Raw genomic sequence first — 24,941 nt, 5'->3', positions numbered from 1 at the left:
TTTTAGTTTTTGAGGATGGAACAACTTCACACACAGATATAGGGAGGCTAGACAATTGATTTATTTTGGTTTATAAATGTAATGTCAAGACATTTATGTTCTTGATTTCTGAAGCACTTTCGAAATAATAAAAAGAGAGTTCATATGTATTTACTGCATGTATTCATTGATGAAAAAGAAGCCATGTGCAGTAATATAGAAAATTGAGGATGCAACGCATTGGTATGAATTGTGATGCATCGGGATATCGAATCGAATCGGTGACAGGATAATCGTAATCGAATCGAATCATGAGACCAGTGAAGATGCACAGCCCTACTGCATATAGGGTTATTGTGCAAATAAATTGCTTTCCCGCCACCCTGTCCCATTCCTTTTCTCTCTGACACATGAATACATTCAGACTACGGCCTTCACCTCCTGCTACACTCACACATTGTCCATACATTGGGCTAATAAGCACACACATCACTGTTTGTTTGTCAACTCTTTCAGACCCTGTGGCCTATAAAGAGACCTTCTACATTAATCTCTGCTTTTTTATGTCCACTCACAGTCCATATCAATCACAGAAACACATTAGGGATATTCTGTATTTATTCTGCAACCTTCGTAATGTGTGCATTTCAAATCATCTTCTTTTTTTTTTTTTATGAATGCATTTGGGTACATGATCCCTGATTTAAATGTATATATTAAAATAAACATTTGATGCATTTATGTTGCTTTAAGAGCATGCAAAGTGTAAAAGATGCATGGCTCTTAACCTCAGAATAAAAGTGCTTTTAAGCATTGTAGTTATATTCTTGTGACATCTAATACTTTGATGGCTTTAATTCAAGATGAATCCAATGCATGCAGCACTTTGAATTCTGCAGTGGAATAAGGATTTCCTTCGAAGGGACGCCAGACTGTATGGAATGCAGTGTGTTATGTAAGCTCTTAAGGTACAGTAGGATTAAAAGATATATATACAACTTAACATATACATCAAAGCGTGTAACTGGTTTTTTTCCCCTTTACTTTATAATAATGCATCGTGGCAGCCTTGCTGGCAAATCAGAATGTACGGTTATATTTTGATGGTGTGGTTTTTTTTGTGGGACAAATCTGTTGACAGGGGTGTTAAATGTGAGTTTGGAAATCAAGTGATAAGAACATGTAATCTGCACATGTGACATAATAGCTCAACCCTCAACTATGCGTTATCAATATAGCACTACAGTGGATCCAATGAGATTTACAGCAGAGAGGGTTAGACTCGAAAAAAGAAAGAGACAAACCCAAAAAAGAACTAAAATAAAGAGGAAAAACAGTCAGATAAAATATAAGTCTATTTCAAAATATATGTCTACTTTAGGGTTATTTAAGAGATGGGAGGTAATAACTAATAAACAAGTGTTCGTCCATCTGGTATAGGATGCTGACATTCATATTATATTTTCCTTTCGTCTTTTCTTGCTGAACTTGCCAGAATGGCCTCAAAGCCTTTAGGGTGACCTGCTTCTCAGTATACATTATTTCTTTCGTCACCTGAAGCTTGCCATCTCTCCATAGGGAACTATATTCTGTGGATTTCATTCTTCCGTTGCTGTGTGACCTTTCATAAATACATGCACTCTTTACTGTCAGCACTTTGCAACCCAATGTTCCTTCCATGATATACTGTGTCTATACAAGTAATAGCCCAAGGCTTTGGAGAGTTAACTCTACTGCTACTTTACTTTCTGCTCAATTCTGCCTATAGGAATTTCATCAGTGTCCTTTTCCTAGCATTAAGATCACCTGTCAGCATTTGTATTCAGCCTCCTCTTTGGCCCCTTATGGACAGAACAACCACAGAGACTGTGTCCCATGATGGCTACTCCGAATTGATACCACTTTTCCACCTGTATTTCCTATTTCCCCTGGAGTAAAAACGTAATGTTTACTTGTTTACCTGCTTCTTGGCCTTCTTCACATCACTTTGTTCCTGATACTATAAAAAAATTAAGTCTGAGCCTACTCTTGTAAGCAGAATATTTTCTCATTTGCCAGAAAACTAAATCGCTGTACCAAAGTAATAAGTGGAAAATAACGTTGGAAATTCATTCTTAGAGTAATTCACAGTATGCTTATCTTTACAATATTATAAAAGATGGCCCTGACTGAAGTGTTTCAATGTTCTTGGTCACTTAATAGCTGTTATTTGAAAACAGATGTCAACCATTTCCACAACATCTCCACTCCCTCACAACAGTCCCTTCCTGGCACTCACTTTTGGTTGCGGTCTTATAAAGCATTAGTAAAAAAAAAAGAAAGACTATAATGAGACTGTAAGAAGAAATGCATTGTCTGAAGAAAATCAAATTGTCCCTCTTATTTTTCCTAGTTTCTGTATGCCCTTGCTTCATCTGTTGTGTTCTTGTCCTTGGATACCTGAGTGAGCCAGAGAGAAAAACAGCAGAGTACTTGACAGTCCATCATTGCACCACTTCAGAATGTACCATTTGTTGGACATATGAAGAGGACACAACCTTTCACATGCACACACACACACACACACACACACACACACACACACACACACACACACACACACACACACACACACACACACACACACACACACACACGCATACACACTGACACATAATCATTAGCCCATGCAGGGAATGGGAATCAAAATGTTGAGCATCCAAAAGCGAACACTCTACATCACAGAGCACTCCAATCCCTTGTCAGTTTTCTGTAGGCACAAGAGAAGGAAAGAAGAGTGGTATGTGGGGTCCAATGATAGTTATTAGTGGCTGCCTTGACATTGGTTGACATGGACTGAACTCGTTTTATACATTGTTCAGTTGAGAAGAAGTGATGTCAAAGATGAAAATGCAAGAAGAAAACCAGTACTGTACTTTTGTTTTAAATTTTTGTGCGGCAGAACAATATTATACATGATATATAAACCTTCCTAAAGGTCCTTACACACAGAGCCGATGTTCGGAGTCGATAGATGTCGGGCCGTCGATGAGCGTTTTGTCGCCCTACTCAGATTGGTGTGTACTGCACCGTCGTGTCTTTTCGCACGTGCCGACACCTTCCGCCGCCAATTCGACATTTCTTTGGCCGTACAGCTTAGCGAATCAGTGCATGAGAAGTGAAACGGAAGTGAGGGACCCAAACAAACTATTAAGAAGGCAAATCTGAGATTTTATTTAACTCCAGCTCTCGACACAGGTTCGGGAAAGTCCCATGAGCTTCTCGTTGTAGAGTGAAAATGGAACGCACACGCTATTTGTTGTTTGTTTATATCACGCAGTCTGTTCTTCTTCTCTCGGTGTATCACGCAGTCTGTCTTCCGGTTGTTGCCTCTTTTGAATGACGAATACACACTACCGCCGCCTGCTGGTAAGGAGAGTTATTGCCACTCACGCATGCGCAGTACGTGCTATTTGGCCGTCGGCTAAAATCTTTACGGTGTGTTCCAGTGTGAAACATGGCCAAGACGCAGGAGACGTGAGGTGACGTGAGGACGTTCCGTCGGGACGTGTTCTTTGGTGTCAGTTTGGTGTGTAAGAAGCTTAACGCTCATCAATAAAAATGATATAACCAAAATCTCTAAATAAAATGCAATGTACACACTACAGCCTAAAAACAGACCATTCATTTAGATTTTCACCTCTCTGTAGCAGTTTTAACAAAAATACACAAAATAAAATAAAACCTATTATTCTTCAACAATGTCTTCCACCCTTTCTCCTTCTCATTTGAAGTCTGTTATTGACAGACTGCTGTTTTCCTCCTCTTCTTTCTCCTCTTGGCGTCTTATCAGTTTCCAACCAAATTCCCAATCACCTTTATCACCTTTTTATTTGGATTTGCACAATTACTAAAAGTCGGGGGAAATGAAGCAAGGAGACTTAGATAGTTCATGCACCAAAGGTCATGAGCTGGCTTTTAACCCAATCAGGCATTAGGAGTACATCATCCTCGCCTTATCCCACAGACCCACCAGGATGGCCTCACAGCTCATGTTTTTTTCTCCCTTATCAAAACACATACATTCATTTCTCTCATTCTAATAGCAGGACTGGAGGGCTGGCCTTGAACAGCAATCAGACGCGTTGGCTAGATAGGCCTTCCTATGCATGTATGATTTGTTGGGTCTTCAGGTGTGGCCTCCAGTGATAATCATAATCATACTTCTATTGCCATAGCCTTAGTTTCAGCTGCAATTATAGATTAATGTGGATGTATGGATGTGTGCATTACACTTGCACTTCCTTACACTCTCTACCCCTCTCTCACTAACTCACAAATGTGCACATGAATTACACACCAAGGCCTCCAGGTCCACAGGGACATAACGGACAATCAGCCTGACAATCACAGCTGAGCTCTGATTGATGCCGCAGTTGCCAACACATACAATTTTAGACACATAGATTCTGTAATGCCAAGGGCTTGATCCCCACAGGCACACACACACACACACACACACACACACACACACACACACACACACACACACACACACACACACACACACACACACGCATATTCTGTCAAACAAGCAGCTCAGTGGATGAATAAATAAAGAAATATGGAATGTTTTTACGATTTCCAATCACTGTGGCTACGTGGTATTATATATCAATTTAAACCATTCAAACAGAGGAAAGAAACACATGATCAATGCTTATACATATTGCACGTGGCATAAGAAGTATAGGTGTACTGTAGGCCAAGGGGTATTAGTTGCCTTGTCTGTCACAAAGTGAGATCTGCAATATCTGCTGTAATGTAAGGTGACATACATAAACCAACAGGTAGATCTCTGTAGGATTCATTTTTTAGGTTTCAACAAAGTTAAGAAATTGTCCAGTTATTATTACAACTTGCGATTAGAAGTGACAAATATCCCTCTTGTTCTGTTCAGCAAAGTTTCTAACATGTTATTCTGTGCCAATACTTTGTCCCTGACTCTCTCTATTTTTTGTCTTTAAGGCATACATTTGTATAAAATATACACATATGTTACTGTTTGTCTAATTTTGATTGTGTGTTTCTGTGTTTCCGTGCGTCTCTTTGTCATGTATTTTAGTAACTGATGTTACTGAGGCTTTCATTATGTGTTTTCTGCCATGTCTCTATTTTGATATGATTCATTCCAGCATCTGAGATATTAAAACGCCTACAGGCTAGTGTGTGTGTGTGTGTGTGTGTGTGTGTGTGTGTGTGTGTGTGTGTGTGTGTGTGTGTGTGTGTGTGTGTGTGTGTGTGTGTGTGTGTGTGTGTGTGTGTGTGTGTGTGAGAGACATCTATCTATTTCCTCTGATAAACTAGATCTGTCACGCTGGTGACAGAATAGTGTCTTTTCTGTTGGATAGCTGAAATTGATGAGGCAATCAGGTGTGGATGTGTCTGATTTTGTGTAACTGTGCCTACAAACAGTTTTTGTATACATAGATTCACGTGTGTTTGGTCAAAGATCAGCAGAGCACGAGTATTGATATTAGGGTCCATGTGTTGTGAAACTTAGTATTTGTGTTGCTACTGTAATGTATTCACAATTTTATATATACATATATATATATGTTTTAAAGGAGTAAAGTTTCACTATGCACGATATAGACGAAAAGTGCTCACATCAACTAGGAGTGGGCGATATGACGATATATATCTATCCATATATACATATCATATCCATGATATGCTTTTTCAGAGATATCGTATCTATCGTGATAAAAAAAAAAACAATTGAAAAAAAGAAAACTATAAAAAAAAAAAAACTGATGTGAAAGACATGCTTTAAAGCTGTCTAGTCAGGATTCAGACAGTATTGCACTTCATTTATTGTCTTGGTTGATTCTGTTGGCTTATATTTTATTTTATTTGCGTGCATATGAAACGCTAACCATTCCCATTGAGATCATTAAAACTGTCATTTGAACGGCGATCAAGCCTGAAGCCACAGAGACGGACACGATCCCCTGTCTGGCTAGGGTTAGGGTTAGCCAACACACTCTCACTCCATAATCGTCCAGGAGCGACGTTTGGTCAGTGTCCGTGGCGTGCAGTTGTGACGCTCCTAGGCTCCTTCAGCTTCATAAAGGGACGCAAATAGCTTTCAACTGATTGCAATGTATTCCCATCTGCGGCGGGATTTGACGCTCATGGAAGCACGGCATTCGTTTGTGTCGGCTGCCCTTAAAGGCAATGTGAGCGTCCATTCCCATTGGATAACGGAGAATTGTACACCCGGAAGTAAGTATTCCCCTTACTGTCGATTGATTTTACAGTGATATCTGCACTACTCATCGACTAAAAAACACCAGATTATCCTTGTTAATTACACAACATTGATTGGTTTAAATTGTGTGCAATGCTTTTTTTGATGTTTATTGATGTTCACTGCTAGTGCTACCTCAGAAAGTTCATTTTTATACTGAGAAACTGTGCCTTGAAGCCATATCAAAATGTTGAATTGTTCATTCAGGGATTCATTTCAGAAATAAAACCAGCTTGAAATGCTATTTTGGTCTGTTACTCCTTTTTGTTTTAGGTGCTTGTACTGTTAAATAACTTGAAAAATAACCATAATAACCGACATGAAAAAATATCGTGATATATATCGTCTATCGTGATACTGCTTGAAAAATATCGTGATAATATATTTTTCAATATCGCCCACCCCTAACATCAACACATTTCTTTGATATTCATATTTTATAACCAGTTGTAACCAGACATTAGATGTGTCTCTTGCAGACAGTACACTATGTATTCATTGGTCATCCTTTTAGATTTAGTAGGTGTATGCATGTTTGGGTAGAAATAGTATATGTATTAATAGTGTGCTTTGAAGTTGTTCACCGACATTTCTGTGAATCTGTGAATCACAATGAACCTAAAAAATGGTGGGTACTTTGATGGAACTTTGTTACCGATAAATCCAATGTAATCCAATTTACAGTACCAGATTGATCTAAGAAAAATAAGTTACTTAAAGATTTGATTGAGAGATGTATTGCCTTTTGGATTAAGTAGCTCTTGGAAGTTTTAGTCAACATATTTAGAAGAGCCATGAGAATGTTAAAGAGTATTTTAGAAGAACTAAACCTGCATCAACATTGAAGGTTGAGACATTTTAAGTTGCCCATTGCTGCTCCATTGTGTCTCAAACTAACTTTCATGTTTGACATTATTTCTTCCACTCAATGAAACATCCTTGATTGACAGAGTACATTTGGTAACCTCAGCATTCCTGAAAACAAACCACAGGGCTTTGTTTAATTTGAGCACAGTAAGAGTGTCTTTCCCCACTATTGGAAAGCCTGTTCTGTAAGTACAAGCTTAGCCAGGAGTGCTTGTAAGGCTAACACTTAAGTTGTCGTTGGCAGTGTTTGTTAACTGTATCACAAGTGAGGTGAACAGGTTCATATGTTTCCTCTGGTTTCTAACTCCCTATTCCGTAGGTCTTTTGGGTACTGACTTGCTTGTCTCTCCTTGCTTTAAAACGTCTTAGTCATTGACTCACATTTCTCCTGTTTACCTTGCTATCTAGTTTTCATGGAATCAAAAGCTCATTGTTATTCTAAGTTCAACCATTTGTGTTCTTTGTTTTAGGGTGTGTGTGTGTGTGTGTGTGTGTGTGTGTGTGTGTGTGTGTGTGTGTGTGTGTGTGTGTGTGTGTGTGTGTGTGTGTGTGTGTGTGTGTGTGTGTGTGTGTGTGTGTGTGTGTGTGTGTGTGTGTGTGTGTGTGTGTGTGTGTGTGTGTGTGTGTGTGTGTGTGTGTGTGTGTGTGAAGCATAGTCTTGTGAGCTTTGGGAAGGCTAGAAAAGGCCTGGGGGGGGGGGGGTTGTAGATTTGATGCAGGTGCACAGCATTATGTCCTGGCAAAAACCTCTCATATTTCAACAGCCCTGTTCAGAGAGAGAGAGAGCGAGGGTGGGGGTGACTCTGAGAGCCAAAGCATTAAAGGTCTGGTGTATAGCCTCAAGACACACACACACACCGTTTGTGAAGTTCCAGCCCAGTGTGTATTCGGTGATGTTTATCAGGGTAATTGTTGTTAAACTTGCCTAAGAGAAGCTCAGTGTTCTGGTTGTGACGGGATCTTTGTTTGTTAAGATATTTTATAATACTTTAGTTGGGTCTGTGTGCATAATTTTCTATGTATCATTCTATCAAAGTTTCTCTTATCAGAGACACACACACACACTCACACACACAAACAAGAAAACAGGCTGAATTAAAGCCAGGGCACATATTGTACCTCATTTGTCTTACTCTGTCATACATTATGCATCTACTTTTTGTTCGTCATTCATTTATTCTAAAACTTGCAAAAGGTCATACAAATACAGTTTTTTTATTGTATAAAACAATCCTCTTTGCTGCTGAGAAATATTTAAGGTTCCAAATGTTGATTTAATTATGCAAATACATCACCTGGGATATTTCAAGTCTGTATTCAAACATTAAACACCTCTAAAATTACACTTTTGGCAATATATTTAGCTATTTATATAGAATTTAAGGCTTTGAGTAAGATCAATATTAACTTGCAGTTAGACTTGTAGTGTATTCTGCTATGATATTTAAAAGGTTAACAGACTGCTATAGTTTTTGGTTTGAGGTTTATGTCATGCATATTTGCAGAAACAAAATATTGCTTACATGATGTATGTGAATTAAAAAAAACATAGGTGGTTGTATATCCATCTGATAGGGGTGTAACGGTTCACAAACATTTCGGTTCGGTACGTACCTCGGTTTTTAGGTCACGGTTCGGTTCGGTACGTTTTCGGTACAGCAGAACAAATTATCACAAAACATAAAATATGTTTTTGTTTTTTTTAATTATTATTAAACTGTGAATAATGTATTCACTCAAATAAATACAAAATATAATAAAATAAACATTAAGGTGCAGCATTTCGATGAACTGAAATAATCTGTATTTGAACTTTACTGTACTAGTACTCACAAAACATAAACTATTAGTTTTGGGTTTTTAATTATTATTAAACTATGAATATTCACTCAAATAAATACAAAATATAATAAAATAAACATTAAGGTGCAGCATTTCGATGAACTGAAATAATCTGTATTTGAACTGTACTAGTACCTAAGCAGCCAGCTTGACATTAGGACTTGCTTGTCATTGTATTTTCATGGTTTTTTAAAGAAAAATTAACTTGTCCACATTGCTTGCCAAAAGGGCAGATCTGCTGGCTCTAACAATGTCTCCTGCTGTGGAGAAAACCCTCACGCTAGGGACAGAGGTAGCAGATACAGCCAGGTAGCGCGTTGCTAACATGGCAATATAAGGATATTTGGCGTTTGTAATAGCTTTGGCTCGGTCTAAACTTTTTGCGAATGGTGGAGGCTTAAATTCTAGCGGGAGTTGGGTTTGCACTTCAGTCTTTTTTCTTTTGATACCGGTGATATTCACGTTCGGGTGATGCCTTTTCAAATGAGTGTGAAAGTTTGATGTATTGCCAGCCGCGTAACCAATTTTAGTTTAACAATGCCGACAAACAGCTTTGGTTCGGTCCACCTGTCTTTGTCCGTCATCCTTGTACGTAACTGCGAAACCAAAATGTTCCCAAACCGGAGACTTCAATGATGCTGGAGGATTTTCAAGCTCAACTTTATCTGCGTTCGCCATTTCGACAGTTCCTCAAATTACTGACTAATTTTGAACGCATCCCTGTGACCAGCTCTCATAGTATGCCTCTCGTCCAATGAAATGACTTGCTCGCTCTATGACGCGTTGAACCCAATGTGAGCAAATTACTCTGAATGCTGCAACTGAATGCTGCAACTTCCAAGAAGTTGTTCACGTTCTCAATTGTTTACGTTTAACGTTATATTAGTTCGGTACACTTCGGTACACACGAATAATTTCGGTACGGGTACGTGTATCGTTACACCCCTACCATCTGAATAAACATAACAGAAATAACATTTTTCATATATTCTCTATTTCTATCAAACACACCCACTGCACTATTTCAGGTGTTTGGATAATGATACCATGTGTCCCTCTAACAGAAGTCTGCAGTCCACTGTCTCACTTCCAATAGTTCATGTCTCTAGTTCTGGTTAAAGCTGAAGGAGTCACCTTCAACCATTCTTTCATAAATTGTCATTCATTTCCAAATCTCTAAAATTCTTAATTGCACTATTTCCTTCCTTTTCTTCTCTTGATTTATCCTTGTGTAATCAACATTTCAAAGGCTTTACCAAACTGCATGAATTATTCCTCATCATAGTCTTTTGTATTTTATCAAACTTTCAAGTGGCCACCAATAATTCAAACATCATGACTACTTTGAGATCATAGATTGTTGGAGCCAGTCGTATCGGATTGTAAACCTTGCAGCAGTTAACATTTCCTTTCTTTAGTGCAGCCAGCTAGATAGTGAGTCAGTCTCCTAGCTGCCAAAGTAGCTATTTCCTGATATCATTACGCTCCTGCAGTGCGGAGCATGAACATACAGATAAGGAGTCAGATTTATGACTGGAAAAAGTACCTTCCGCCGCTACTGATGGCTGAGTTTGAAAAATACAACAGGGTGTGCATGTGTGTGTGAACATGTAATTGGTCTAGACGGCTTTTCAAAGGCTTTGCGGGGGACAGAGATTTGAAACAACTCTCACACAATTCTGTTATTTAAAGAGTAAATGGCATGAGTCATTTGAAAAACTGCTTTCAAATTTCATTTGCTTTAATACCTTCCATTTCAGTTCATTGTGATCTATCTTTCCATCCTGTCTTCCTAAATGTCTTGAATTTTTAGTGCATTTCCCTGCGTTATTTATTAATGTTCAGGCCTTGTTGTACATTTGAATAACTTTGATCTGTGTTGATTTTACATCCATCACCACCGACATTTAACCAAGGCAAGGCAAGTTTATTTATATAGCACCCTTCAACACAAGGCAATTCAAAGTGCTTTACAAAAAATGAAAGACATTAAGAAAATGGCATTTTAAATCAGTCATTAAAAAGAAAAGATAATAAAAGAAACATTAAAAGAAAAAATACATGGATAAAAGTTACAGTGCAGTTTAAGATGTGAATAGTTCAATTAAAAGCAGCGGCAAAAATATAAGTCTTCAGCCTGGATTTAAAAGTAGTAAGAGTTGCAGCAGACCTGCAGGTTTCTGGGAGTTTGTTCCAGATATTTGGAGCATAATAACTAAACGCTGCTTTTCCATGTTTAGTTCTGACTCTGGGGACAGAAAGCTGACCAGTCCCTGAAGACCTGAGAGATCTGGATGGTTCATAATTTAGCAGGAGGTCAGAAATGTATTTTGGGCCTAAACCATTCAAAGCTTTATAAACCAGCAGCAGTATTTTAAAATCTATTCTTTGACACACAGGAAGCCAGTGTAAAGACTGATGAGGAGTGATGTGATCCACTTTCTTAGTGTTAGTGAGGACTCGAGCAGCAGCGTTCTGAATTAGCTGCAGCTTTCTAATAGATTTTTTTGTGAGACCTGCAAAGACACCATTGCAGTTGTCGAGTCTACTGAAGATAAAAGCATGGACAAGTTTTTCCAAATCCTGCTGTGATATTAGTCTTTTAATCCTAGATATATTCTTTAGGTGATAGTAGGCTGATTTAGTAACTGTTTTAATGTGACTGTTGAAACTCAGGTCAGAGTCCATGACTACACCTAGATTTCTGGCTTTATCTGTTGTTTTGAACATTGCAGACTGAAGCTCAGCGCTAACTTTTATACGTTCTGCCTTGACTCCAAAAACCATTACCTCAGTTTTATCTTTGTTTAATTGGAGAAAGTTCTGACACATCCAGTCATTGATTTGTTCAATGCACTTACTCAGTGTTTGAATTGGAGCATAGTCTCCTGGTGAAATTGTTACGTAAATGTGTGTGTCATCCGCATAGCGATGGTAACTTATTTTGTTGTTTTTCATTATCTGAGCCAGTGGTAGCATGTAGATGTTAAAGAGAAGAGGCCCCAAGATGGAGCCTTGAGGAACCCCACATGTCATATTTGTCAACTCAGATGTGTATTTACCTATAGAAACAAAGTTGTTTCTGTCCTTTAAGTAGGATTCAAACCAATTTAGAACTGTTTCCGAAAGTCCCACCCATTTTTCCAGTCGGTCTAGTAATATGCTGTGGTCAACAGTGTCAAACGCAGCACTGAGATCTAATAATACTAACACTGATGTTCTGCCACTGTCTGTGTTTAAGTGGATGTCATTGAAAACCTTTACAAGAGCAGTCTCAGTGCTGTGGTTTGGACGAAAGCCTGACTGGAACACATCGAAACAGTTATTTAAATGCAAGAAATTACTCAACTGTTGAAAAACAACTTTTTCAATGATTTACCTAGAAATGGCAGGTTTGATATGGGCCTGTAATTGTTCATTACTGAAGCATCTAGATTATTCTTTTTTAAGAGCGGTTTAATGACTGCACTTTTCAGGGCCTGTGGAAAAATACCTGAGTGAAGATATTTGTTTACTATATGAAGTAGATCTGAGGCCATGCAACGGAAAACATCTTTGAAAAATCCTGTTGGAATAATATCAAGGCAGCAGGAGGAGGATTTCAGAAGTTGTATAATGTCCTCCAGGTTTTTATCATTAATCTGATGGAATTGTGACATGGTGTTTGAATTGATTTTAAGTGGACACAGAGACAACACATCTGCTGTACCTGATGCAGAGGCACTGACTCCTTGTCTGATTTTCTGAAACCAAAGCAAACCTTAATCCCCTCTGTCTTTGTGGCAAACACTCAAAAGTTTGAGTCTCTTTACTCTACTTTGGTTTTGACTTTGAGGGTAGAACAAAATACCAAAACCAACATGGCATATTGTCTTCCTCTTTCAAGAGGCTTATTCAAAGTGAACTTCCCAAAGATCAGAGCATCTCTCTTTAGCCCTGTTAAATCACTCCCTGCAACGATTGTTTAGCAGGAAACAAAACCAAATCTGTTTCTACAGTGGGCTACCCAAGTCTGTGTGTGGGGGTCTGTGTTGAACGGATGAAGATTGTGTGCTGCTAATTGTACATATATAATTTGTGAGCCAAAAGAAACGTCATATACCGCCATTGGTAAAAATCAGTGGGTCACAAATAAATGTACAATGAGTGGGACAATGCAGATTAGCGTTGGTGTTGCATAAGCCTTCAAGTCACTCCTTTGGGGGTACAGTTATCAGATGGCTTTGTCAAACACTGTGGTAAATTGTACTAATGATAAAAAGCTGCAAACAAATTGGGATAACATTTTTCATAAAAGAAAATGACTCATGTATGGTTCAATGATACAATTACATTTTGAAGTTTTTTTTAGGACATTATCTTGTTATCATGTTATGAGAGTTCTGAGTCTTAACCACAATGATTGAGTTGTTGTTTATAACCTGCCAATTAATGCTAAAAAATAACTAATGCTGATAAGTCCCACTAATTAGTAGTTTTTTTAGTGTTGATGCATATTAAATTAAAGTGTGTAATGATTATATATTTGTAGCAATATCTGGGGATACCTACACCCAATGAGCAGCAAGTTTAATTTAGACTAGGCGCCATCATAGCTGTTTACATTATTGAATTAGAACATTGACTCATAACCTGGAGTCAAATGGATGAATAAAATCCTCTACATTGTGTCATATAATATAAATATACAGAATATAACATGATGATTTAGTGTGAGCTTTAAAGAGTAAGCATTTTTTTAGAATAGGTCTTGATAACGTAGTTTGTCCTTGTTATAGGTATAGGCTATGTGTGTGGCACTGTGAGTTTAAATGTCTCTTCATTTGTATTAAGACCACAGTCGTGCTGAAGGACATTCAAATAAATTGAATGGGACATTTTTGTAAAGGATATCCATCCTTAACGTGTTGCTTTCTTAAATTCATCGATACCATAAACAATTTAAAATCAGCCTACTGTATGCCTACTACTTTGGTGTTATTATTTTCCTTTGGCACTGACTTTGAGTTTCTCATAATTAATCCTATGCAACAGGCTGGCTGCTTCAGTAGAAACATAATCCACTTCCACTTTAAAATAAATAAATAAAAATTCCACGGATGCCGTTATAATTTTTGCAAATTGCTCCTGTGTTTGTGACTAAAATTCACAGTTCTTTCATTATCCCTGTTGTGATGTGGATTTATTATCAATTAAACTCATGATCCCACAAATCTGTAGTGAATCTGCTGTTTATCATGGGATGTTATCTCTGGATGGCAAAGTAAATAAACGTGTCACTATGCAGAGACATAGACATACGCACCTTGGTTGGTATTCTGTAAGAAATGTCAATACCTGGAGTAAATACAAATCTAAATGCAGCGCTCTCATATGCAGACACCTACACTGCATACAAATACATACACACAGCGCATGGCGTTGTGCACAGAAGTGTGTGCATCTCATGAACTTTGCATTTAATGAATTCACTTCATTCTCATATAAGTCATCGGTCTATGCCAGGGTGTGTGCATGCATGATCATCCTCTTATTTCACAGTTCAATCAACATATTAGGATATACTTTAATCCTCGATCATTGCTCCTCACTGGTTGTTTAGGGCTGGATTAGTTATCATTAAGTCAGGCAGATTCACACAAATTCACATCATACACATCACATCTAGCCTTCCGTTCATCCAGATCTCCCTTCTGGTATACAGTGTATTAATTCAATCTAAATTAAAACCTTTAGAGGCTTTGGTAAATAGAGAGCTAAATAGCTCATGATGATCCATCATCTACTTCACTTTTAAAGAGAGCACTGCTATGTGTGTTTGATATTTACTGAATTGAGTGGGAGAATCTGTGAATAAATGCTTTTGGTTTTCTTTTTTCCCACCAAAGTGATTCACCTGTCAACACCTGGGGGAAATGAGAACTTACAAACTAAGAACAAACAAAAGTCATGTGTTAGTGGTTGATGGTTAACAGAATGATACAATCTTATCAAGCAAGTTATCTTTAGGTTTTTTCAAAACATATTTTTTTCTTTCTTAAAAATAATTACAAAACTATGAAATGGTCTTATTTGTTACTAGATTTTAGGCTTAGTGCAGAGACATCAGCCTTCAGTGCAAAGGATTTAAAACAAAATGCCTGATTCAAATGTTTGCCATCCAATAATAATGTTCAAAGGATATTTTCTTTCCATCCTATTTCTGAAAATTGCTCTGTTTGCAGGAAACAGTGATTTATTTGGTCTCCTTTTAAGTCTGTCAGCATGCCTGTGCAGGTGCTGTCTGTGTTGGAACACACACACACACACACACACACACACACACACACACACACACACACACACACACACACACACACACACACACACACACAGTAAAATCAGTTTTTTTTTTTTAAAAGGAGCGGAGGATGAGAGGGAGTTATAGTGGAAGCAAGAGAGGTATTAACAACAAAGAAAATGCCCTGAGATAGGAGAGAGGGATGGAAGCACAACGATAAGGAGGGAAGAAAAGAGCAGAGAAGATGAGTGTCTGCAAAAATGGAAACACCCTGAGCAATGTGTCAGAGCCATGACTTCTAAGGCTCTGACATATTGCTAAGGAAATGATCAGTCAGCACAGTTTTACAGCGCTCATCACTGACAGAGTTGAAATGCAAATACTGCCCACTGAGCTTCCAGGACACTCTGTACTGTATGTTGCTGAAACCCAGGTGTGATGGTTCCTTCTGTGATGGTGCCTTACATGACAAGATCAATGGCTTGTCTTTATGCCAATTTGTCATGGCAAAATAAATGCGCTGCTTCTCACCTATGACATTGTTTTCAGTTCAGGTCAATGTTTTAAATACATCCAAGATTAAATGTTCATCAATCAGGACACTTGAGGAGATCCATTTGACCATGCTATCAACAATATTGACTTTGTTCAACCATGTGACAAAATATATTTCCCTTACTGTCAATGCAACATTGGTTTTATTCATGCCTGACTAAACCATCAAACCTTTGATTTTTCTCTTTCTCCCTCTTTGAGTCAACAACATTTGTCTACAGAAAAGGCCTTCCTTTGATTGTGTCTCTTACAAAATGTCTTGATTGGGTGGCCTTGTTGTTGTATTTCATTTTCTGATTTCCTGAATAGTAGATTTGCTTTAAGTATTTTAATAGTGTCTTGTATAGCCTTGTGAGTTTTGATAGTTTTATAGAACTCAATGTTCTCCCAGCCAAAGCACTACAATTTAAGTATCTTGGCAACCTTGAGATTGTAATTAAATTGTGAACTGCACCAACAGAAAACATGAAAAAACAGAGCCTAAGAGCAAAACTTTGATTGAATTGGGATTGTATTGAATGTTGTGTGACAAAGGCAACTTGCTTGTGTCAATAAAACCTTAGAATTTACTGAGCCCCACATTTGGCCTATCCAACACAATACGTTCATTCATAGCCAGTGCTTCCATATGAACAGTAGATACTCATTAATATTTACTGTTCATACAGTAAACAAAAATAATTATTTTCCAGTGTTTCGATATAGTCAAATCAGTAAATGTTCAAATAAATATGGACTCTTTCTCACTCTAAAGAACATTACTGGCAAGAAAAAAAAGGCACTTATGTGATCAGACAACACCTCCCAAAACCAGATGCAGAGATACTTTTCTTTAGAGATGAGAAGAGGGTCCTAAATGATTAGCAGGGATATTTATCCTGTTGTTGCTGAGGTCAGGTTAGGTAGTTGGCATACAGCTGAAGACATGCACACATACAGATCTATAGATAAAACCCATTTGTACTAATGCGGCTTGAAAGACAAATTATGTGTTATTAGTCAATAAACTGTTTCGATATGTGTTGTCTGATAAATGTTTTCTCTCTTTCTCTGTCTGTAGGTAGGGGAGAGGCAACAAGTGCTGGTGACAGAGGAGTCATTTGATGCCCAATACTATGTGTCTCACAACAAGTTCTACCAACAGGTAAGATAATGGTTCAAGTGTGCTTACTCTATACGACCAAGCGGCAAACTCTGGGGCAGAGCTGGGAAGCCCATAAGAAAATGCCACAAACTGCAGTTCATCTATTGACCGATAGGGGATGGCTGCAGAAAGGGACAATTTCCATAGACCCCCATGTTAAAATGCCCAACTTTACAGCAGAAATAAACATGTTTCTACCCCTGGATGCAATACAAATTATTCTGGATATAGTTAGATTCCACCTTCATGACAATGGATTTGGGAGTGCATTTTTTTATAATGCACCCCTTTTAGTTATATTAGGCCTTAACGTTTTTTTGCATACATTAGGGCGTGGTCACTTTGATGGACAGGTCTCTGCGGTGACTGCTGCTTCTAGCTTTCTGTCCCTCTGCTAGCTCTGTTAGCTCCAGGATGGCTGATCCGGGGAACACAACTTGAACTCGGACGTGTTTGTTGTGTTGGTGCCTGGTGGAGTATCAGGGTGGCCCCATGCAAAGTTATGTGATGAGACCCTCTATTTCGCGAGCGTCGACGGAGTCTGGCGCGCTTGCACTAATTGCAGCGCATAAAGGTGCTGCGCATAAAGGTGCACCGCATTTGCGCTTCAGATGAGGCCCCCTCCGCGAGGTGAGGGCCCCACGCAGTCTGGGTGATCTGCATGTAGGGTGGGGTGGCCCTGTGGAGTATTCTTCATTTAAATATCGGACTTATTTTATGCCGACTAGGCTCCGCCTCTTTGCCCTTATTTGGATCAGGCTGGAGCAAGCGGGAGTTATACTCTGACATCACTGTCGAGACGGCAGCGGCCGACTCCGCCTACTAAGGGCTTCTCAGCAACTCTGCAGAAACCTATGGGTGACGTCACGGACACTACGTCCATTTATAGTCTATGTATACGACATATGTAGTTATCCAACATTTTGTGATCAAACTTAAAATAATGTGTCATTGGCTGGCATGGATATCAGCGTCTGTGAAAGGACAATTCAACATGCTTGATGTTTGTTGATACTTTTGCATCAGATGAATCCTAAAATAGTCAAGTTGGCCTACAGACTCTTTCCCCCATCAAAATAACATACATTGAAAATGCAGTAAATTAATCTGTGTTTGATGATTTTTTTTTCGTATGTGAAGCTAATCCAACCCTCCCTCATTTTCACACTTAGCAAATCAGGTCAGAAGCTTTGCTTTGCATGTCACAGAGCACTCACAGCAGGTGTCAGAATCTTAAGCTTGTATTGACTAAAGTAGGTTAGCTATAACATCACACACACTCACAAATATACACACACACACACACCCTGCGGTGGTCATGAGAGCATTTGGCTGCTGATAGCGGCAATACTTTTTGCTTTTTTTACTATACTAACATTAAGGTCAGCCCTAAAGACATGAACATTCCATCCTACACACACACACACACACACAACTGTTCACATACACACACATATCCGGATGGCTTCAAAGACCCTCTCTCAACCTGTGAAAAATTCACTTTAAAACATCTTCAAATAAATCAATTTCCTCCTGCTTTAACCATCATCAGAAACATGTTTGAAGTTATGCTTTTTATTAGCAGGGAGGGCAGGGGATGGTAATAATTTTTCCTCCCCTCCACTTTCCTCTCCTCCTCTCCTCCTCTTCTGCAGGCTATAAACTAAAGTTACAAGTGTCACTCGGTTCATGTGTCTGTTGTGGGGTGCACCCCTCTTCATGCATGTGTGCATTGGTGCATATGTAGGAATGTATGTCATGTGTGTCAGTTGACTGTACTCCAGAGGAAAGCAAGCTGACATGTTTGATGTTGTTCCGCTGCCGTATTTTTTTTTTTGGACATTAACTATTTTGCATGTACTCCTAAATCAATCTGACTTGAAAAAAGAACATGAAAACACTATGTACCAATATGTTCCGGAATCTGTCCCCCCAAGGGATACACCCCCGTATCATGTATACTTTATGTCTACATCTACAGGACACAGACACATACAGTACACTAGAGGCAGTATACACATTACAGATCTCTGACTTACATTTAAAAGTTGTATTTGAGCAACATCATTTAACTTTTTTCTCACTTATATGATTATTTTTAAAAACTCACTATTTATTATTGGTGCTATACTTTCAATAACCTTTAACCTGAGAGATTAAACTTCACTGCACATATATCAAACAAATTCCCAAATATGTAATAAAAGAAACATGTAGAGAAAAGGATTGGTTTGTTAAGGGGCAGAATATGGGGAGGTCAGGGATCAGGGCAGAAGTGAAAAGAGTAGTTGGAGCAGGAGAAAAGGGACTGAAGGAGGGGGAGGTGAGGGGGGGTTGAGTGTGAACAAATGGCCTAGTTTCACTTTTACACCATCAGATGAAGATCTATCCTGACAGCTATAATAGGCACCCATCCCACCTGTGTGTGTGTGTGTGTGTGTGTGTGTGTGTGTGTGTGTGTGTGTGTGTGTGTGTGTGTGTGTGTGTGTGTGTGTGTGTGTGTGTGTGTGTGTGTGTGTGTGTGTGTGTGTGTGTGTGTGTGTGTGTGTGTGTGTGTGTGTGTGTGTGTGTGTGTGTGTGTGTGTGTGTGTGTGTGTGTGTGTGTGTGTGTGTGTGTGTGTGTGGCAGACTGAGGAAGTAGGAGAAGGTGTTTCCAATGAAAACGGACAAGGTCTTTCATCATTTAATCATCCTGTAATGGGCATCAAATGACCCACACACACACACAGAAGCCACTCACCTTCCTCCTCCACATCCCTGCTGTTTTACCTCTGTGCTCTCAGCCTGGTTGCAAGCCACTCACACAGACACACACACAGTGTCCAGAGTGTCAAGCAGCAGGTGTGTTGATTAGGCAGGTGTGGCGCTGCCTGTGTGTCTGTTCGGCCTGTTCTCCATTTCCTATCATATTCCACCAGCTGGATAAAGACAGATTAACTCTGAGCCAGGTTTGTTCCTGCCATCACAGCAGTAACACTCCCTCCACCAGTTCACATCTATTCACTGCCCAGTCAGTAGCTTAGCCCCACAGAGCCTTGTAATGGTTAGACAGACCCCCACATGATCTGAGTCAGCATGCACCCACCCTTCTGAAGTTTACCTGGGCAACACATACCATCCTCAGCAGCTCCCAGGTTACTGTTGGGTTGCGGAGCCTATAGAGATGAATACATCATCACATTATTATTGTTAGTATAAAACCATCTTTGAATTTGTTTAAAAATGTCATAACTGTTTCCAAATTGCTCAGCTGTTTATTCAGAGAGGATTTCATTTATTTTTTCACTTGAGTAATATAATAAATCATTGGTTGTTCTCAAATAAATCCATTACTTTAGTTGTGAATACAATTGTAAATCCGACCAATAATCACACCACAAATCATTATAACAGTTTTTGCAAGAGAGATAAATCTGAAGTAAGGCGAACAGCATACATCATTGTCTCTCTGTCAACTCTGTGCTTAGTTCGGAAATGGTTTTAAAGGAAAATCTTTTAGCATATGAACTTAACTTACAGGAGTAAGTCACTAAGAACACATTTCAGGCACTAATTATAACGTGTTGTTTTCTCTTCCTTTCTGCTATGATCAGTAGAGATGTTTTGGTTCCATGATGAAATAATAAGGCAAACCAGCAAATCCCGGTGGTTTTATCTCACAGCTGTTGCCGTCGTTTTTGACCTTGAGGGCATCCATAAATGCAACTGAAAACACTCAGCTCTGTGCTTTCTTTTAAGCAAGCAGGGACTAGCTAAATAAAAAATGTGAGGGAGTATTGGGAACAGTTTTGAGCAGTGGTTAATTGAAAATGTACATGATAGATGTGGTGAAAAATGCAGATGGCTGTTTATTCTTTTGATGGTTGTTTAGGTCAGCCATTTTAAGTGAATGATGGCAAGTTGCTGAATATATCTCACCTCTGGTCAATAAAATACACTCATTGTTCAATGAATACATTCACAAAGGTTTATGAATGATTAATTGTGTAACTTTGAAAATGTTCTTAAACTTTATAGTGACATTAATTATAATCTGGTTCCTGTTTTGCAGGTGCTGGTGCCTATGAGGGCTGAGTTCAAAGGGAAGATGATCGAGGTGGACATTTACGAGGCAGGAAAACACTTCCTGAAAGGCCGACCAGTAGAAGACAGTAAGCCCTTCACTGCCTCCATTGCTGCCCCACTTCAGAAAGGAGAGGTGTCTGGCCTGAAGCAGGTAAACAGACACACACATGCACACTTCCAATCACTTTCTTTTCCTGATTTATGTAAACACAGTCAGCACTTCATGGCTGTACAAAGGATAATTAGTTATAGCATATATAGCAGAGTTTACTTGGCGGTTAATTTAAAAAAAAAATGAAATAAATTAATGTGTTACACCTCTTATATGTAGTCACTTTTTCTTGATGAAATCAGTAAAAAGTTCAGTGCAGTATATTTAACTGCTTTAAATCAGTTACCAATGTGGTATATGTACAGTATTTGTGAACATGAGTCGACCAGATGTGTCCTGCATTTGTTTGGGCTAATTACATGATTTAGCCTGCATCTGTCATGCACTGTATGTTTTTTCCTTATCAAAACCATAAAAGTTGTGTTTACAACACACTATTTAAATTGTGTTCAGTCAGCAAATGAATATCGTGTGAGTGTGTCCACATTTTTAATCCATTCTGGCTTCTACAGTTTGTGGAAAAGCCCCAGTGTATCAGGCGTGAGATAAGTAATTTAAGATAAGCTGTGGCTGGCTAAACTGTCCTCTGTCTTCTTTTCTGCCATAAACACACACGCACACACACACACACACACACACACACACACACACACACACACACACACACACACACACACACACACACACACACACACACACACACACACACACACACACACACAGACACACACACACACACACACACACACACACACACACACACACACACACTCACTCACTCACTCACTCACTCACTCACTCACTCACTCACTCACTCACTCACTCACTCACTCACTCACTCACTCACACACTCACACACACACCATGTTAATGTATCTGTTTCACTGCATGTTATTTTTCACTCTGACTAGCTGGAGCTTATAGCTCAGGACATGGAGTCACAGAGCAGAATATGATACACTTTCTAATTTCACACTCCATCAGCCTTTACTGCCAGAAAGAGAGGGAGGGGAAGAAAGGAACTGACAGAGACATGAGAGAGAGGGGGGGGGGTCACTGATGAAGAGTAAAGTAAGCAGAGAGAGAGAGAAATGGATGGAAGAGAATGAGATAAAAAGAGCAAAAGAGGAAGGTTTCACAGGAAGCCATGCGATGAAAAGTTCAGAAGTGGAGAATAGACCTTGTAAAACTAGGTGCCTCATAAAGTCTGCAGCCCATCCAATGCACAAGCTTTCCCACCACTTACTGTCCCTCTCCATCTTTCAACATTCTTCAACATGTTCACATGCACACATTATTCATACTGTTATGCACACTGTTTCTCACACACTGGCATACACTATGTCTAGTCCATACATTGTAAATACCTTTGTCTGGATATTTCCTGACAAGTACCAAGTCCCAGGGTCCAAATGAGTTTCAGAAGTTTTTCTCAAGGGAAAATGTCATTATCTCGACACTCATTGTGCTCTAGATGAAATTGCATTTACAAATCTCGAGTTTGAAAGAGGAAGAAAAGAGTGTCTTTGTCACTTTCTTAATATTTGGGAATAACAAAAGCTGAATAGGACACGAAATCTCGTTCTGTCGTTTCACACACCTAGTATCTGTGAACACACCTGGTCCTTTGAGGTTTGGGGTGTGTATAAAATGTACTATAGCTATTTGTTTAAAGTAGGTTGAGACTACAACAACATTTTCAACCACGAAAAAGGAACTAATAACGAGTGTCATAAGTGTATTTGAAATTGTGACAGCATTTGAGTGGGGGAAAAAAGGAGGCAGTCCAACTTAAAATTTAAACCACATACAGATAGAGAAACAGACCTAGGTGAGTGGCAGTTCAGCGTATGAACATTTGTTGTAATACGGTTCAGGATTTAAAAAAAAGAATTCTCTGCTGTCCACGGCTCATTACCAATTAACATACTGTTATATTACGTGATCTCCAGTGATGCCGCTGATGATCTGTAACCCATAGTCCTTATGGCCAGCGATGTCAGCTCTTAATGACACAAGAGTGGCACTGGAGCACAATGATAATCGATACGTGAATTAATGGCATGAAAACAACAGTATTTGTAGGTTACACACACACAGCTCCCTGGTATATGTGATGTCCATGAAATCGATGAAGTCAGCATCTATGTTAAATAATATTATTGTTGGTGAACAATTCTAATTGAAAGTATGCATGCACACACATTAGTAATACCCTGCAACAGTAAACCCTTGTATACACACATACATAAGAGCATGCACCCCTGCACACAGACACTGGTTGAAGGCTTATACATATTTGAAGCCCATCTTTTTCCTTTGAGTCTCTACATGAGTCCACCCCACACTGAGCTGAATGTGTATGTGAGATGAATGAACGGTTAGGGAAAGGCAGATAGATGTTCACCGCTATGTCTTGCAGCAGAGTCTTTAATTATAGGCTTTTGGCAGCGAGCTCGAGAAAACATAAAGGACCACGAGGAGAGAGATTGCGTGATGAGGTGCAATGATAGCTGAGTAGCTGATAGAAGGACGTAGTCTGAGCTTTGTCATTTCATCTAAGATGCAGAGAATCAATGTAAGAGAAAGTGAGTATAAGAGAGTGGCAGATAAGTGGGTGATTGGATAGGCAGAGGAACCCACTAAGGGCTGTCATGTCCATTTGTCGAAAAAAGGAACAAAGTGAGAGCTCTGTCATTTTTGCAATGAAGAGTGAGATGATTGCACTCCAGCCAGCATCCATATTGCAGTGTAGGATTGAAGAAATATTGCCATATAGATAGATGGATGGATGGATGGATTCATAGAGGAACGGCTTGTGAAAGCTTGTGTGGATTGCTTGGGAAGGACGTACCCAAAGTGGAAAAAATAGATACAATGATGAGACATGATGACATTGATGCACTGATGGATGAGCAGATGAAAGAATGCATGGATGTGTGAATATATAGACAGGTAGATGTAAGGGTGAGTAGTAGGGATGCCAGAAACTGACCATGATCAAATTTGATCATGCCCTGGCGAATATTAATCGATTATAACAAAATAAAAACACAGACAAATGGAATTCCGTTGTTTTCTTTTACTGGAACATGTACATGATACAAAAGGGCTCTTCAGGTAGAACAGTACAAAGCAATAGCAAAAAATAAACCACCATCTTCTGCGCAGATCTTCTGCCTTATCTTTGTACAGCTTTTCCATTTGTTTGGTCATTGTAGTACGGCCCGGGACCCTGTAATCTGGTTCCAGGCTTGCCATAAGCTCAAGGAAACCCCCTCCTTCCACGAAACTTATTGGCAGCATGTCCTTCACTATCATATTGGTGATTAGCGCAGTTATGTCACCTGCACTTCTGTCATCACAACAACGTGGCCTTGAAGTGAAGTTAGTAATGGCCGGCTGTGCTGCGTCTTTCTCTGTAGGCACTTCTTTGGCATGCTTCGCACTCAAATGCGAACGCATTGTTTATGTTGAGCTGTGGTAGACCAAAGTCTTTTCGCAGAGCTTGCATTTTACTTCATTTGCACTTGTCAGTTCGAAGTAGTTCCACGAGGAACTCTTCTTTGAACGTGCCGCTTTGTTCATCTTTAGTTGTGTTGTTCTCACTGTTCTGTATATCGCCAATAAATCAATCGTACGTGTGACGGAGAGGGGGGGGCGGGGTCGGTGTGTAGCAGGCAGCAGCAGTCTGCACTCTGCGCAGCCTTCGCTGCTGGCATCCTCCAAATTTACAGTAAAACAAACTGGTGGTGTGACCAATGGCCATTTACAATTATTAATACTATTATTAGCATTAGTCTAT

At 39.2% G+C, this 24,941-nt stretch overlaps 1 protein-coding gene across 1 annotated transcript in view; it reads left to right on the top strand.

Moving 5' to 3' along the window:
- Window positions 1-24,941, top strand: part of cdkal1 (CDK5 regulatory subunit associated protein 1-like 1) — a 314,194-nt gene that overhangs the window by 268,905 nt on the left and 20,348 nt on the right. The window contains exons 13-14 of the mRNA XM_034102687.2: window positions 16,876-16,959; window positions 21,011-21,175. Of these exons, the coding sequence (XP_033958578.1) occupies window positions 16,876-16,959; window positions 21,011-21,175 (249 nt within the window). The remainder of the gene's footprint in view (window positions 1-16,875; window positions 16,960-21,010; window positions 21,176-24,941) is intronic.

The sequence above is a fragment of the Pseudochaenichthys georgianus genome, chromosome 16 (assembly GCF_902827115.2).
Source record: "Pseudochaenichthys georgianus chromosome 16, fPseGeo1.2, whole genome shotgun sequence".
NCBI classification, from domain to species: Eukaryota; Metazoa; Chordata; class Actinopteri; order Perciformes; family Channichthyidae; genus Pseudochaenichthys; species Pseudochaenichthys georgianus.
The sequence above is the reverse complement of the archived record's forward strand: the minus strand, read 5'-3'. Positions and strand labels throughout refer to the sequence as shown.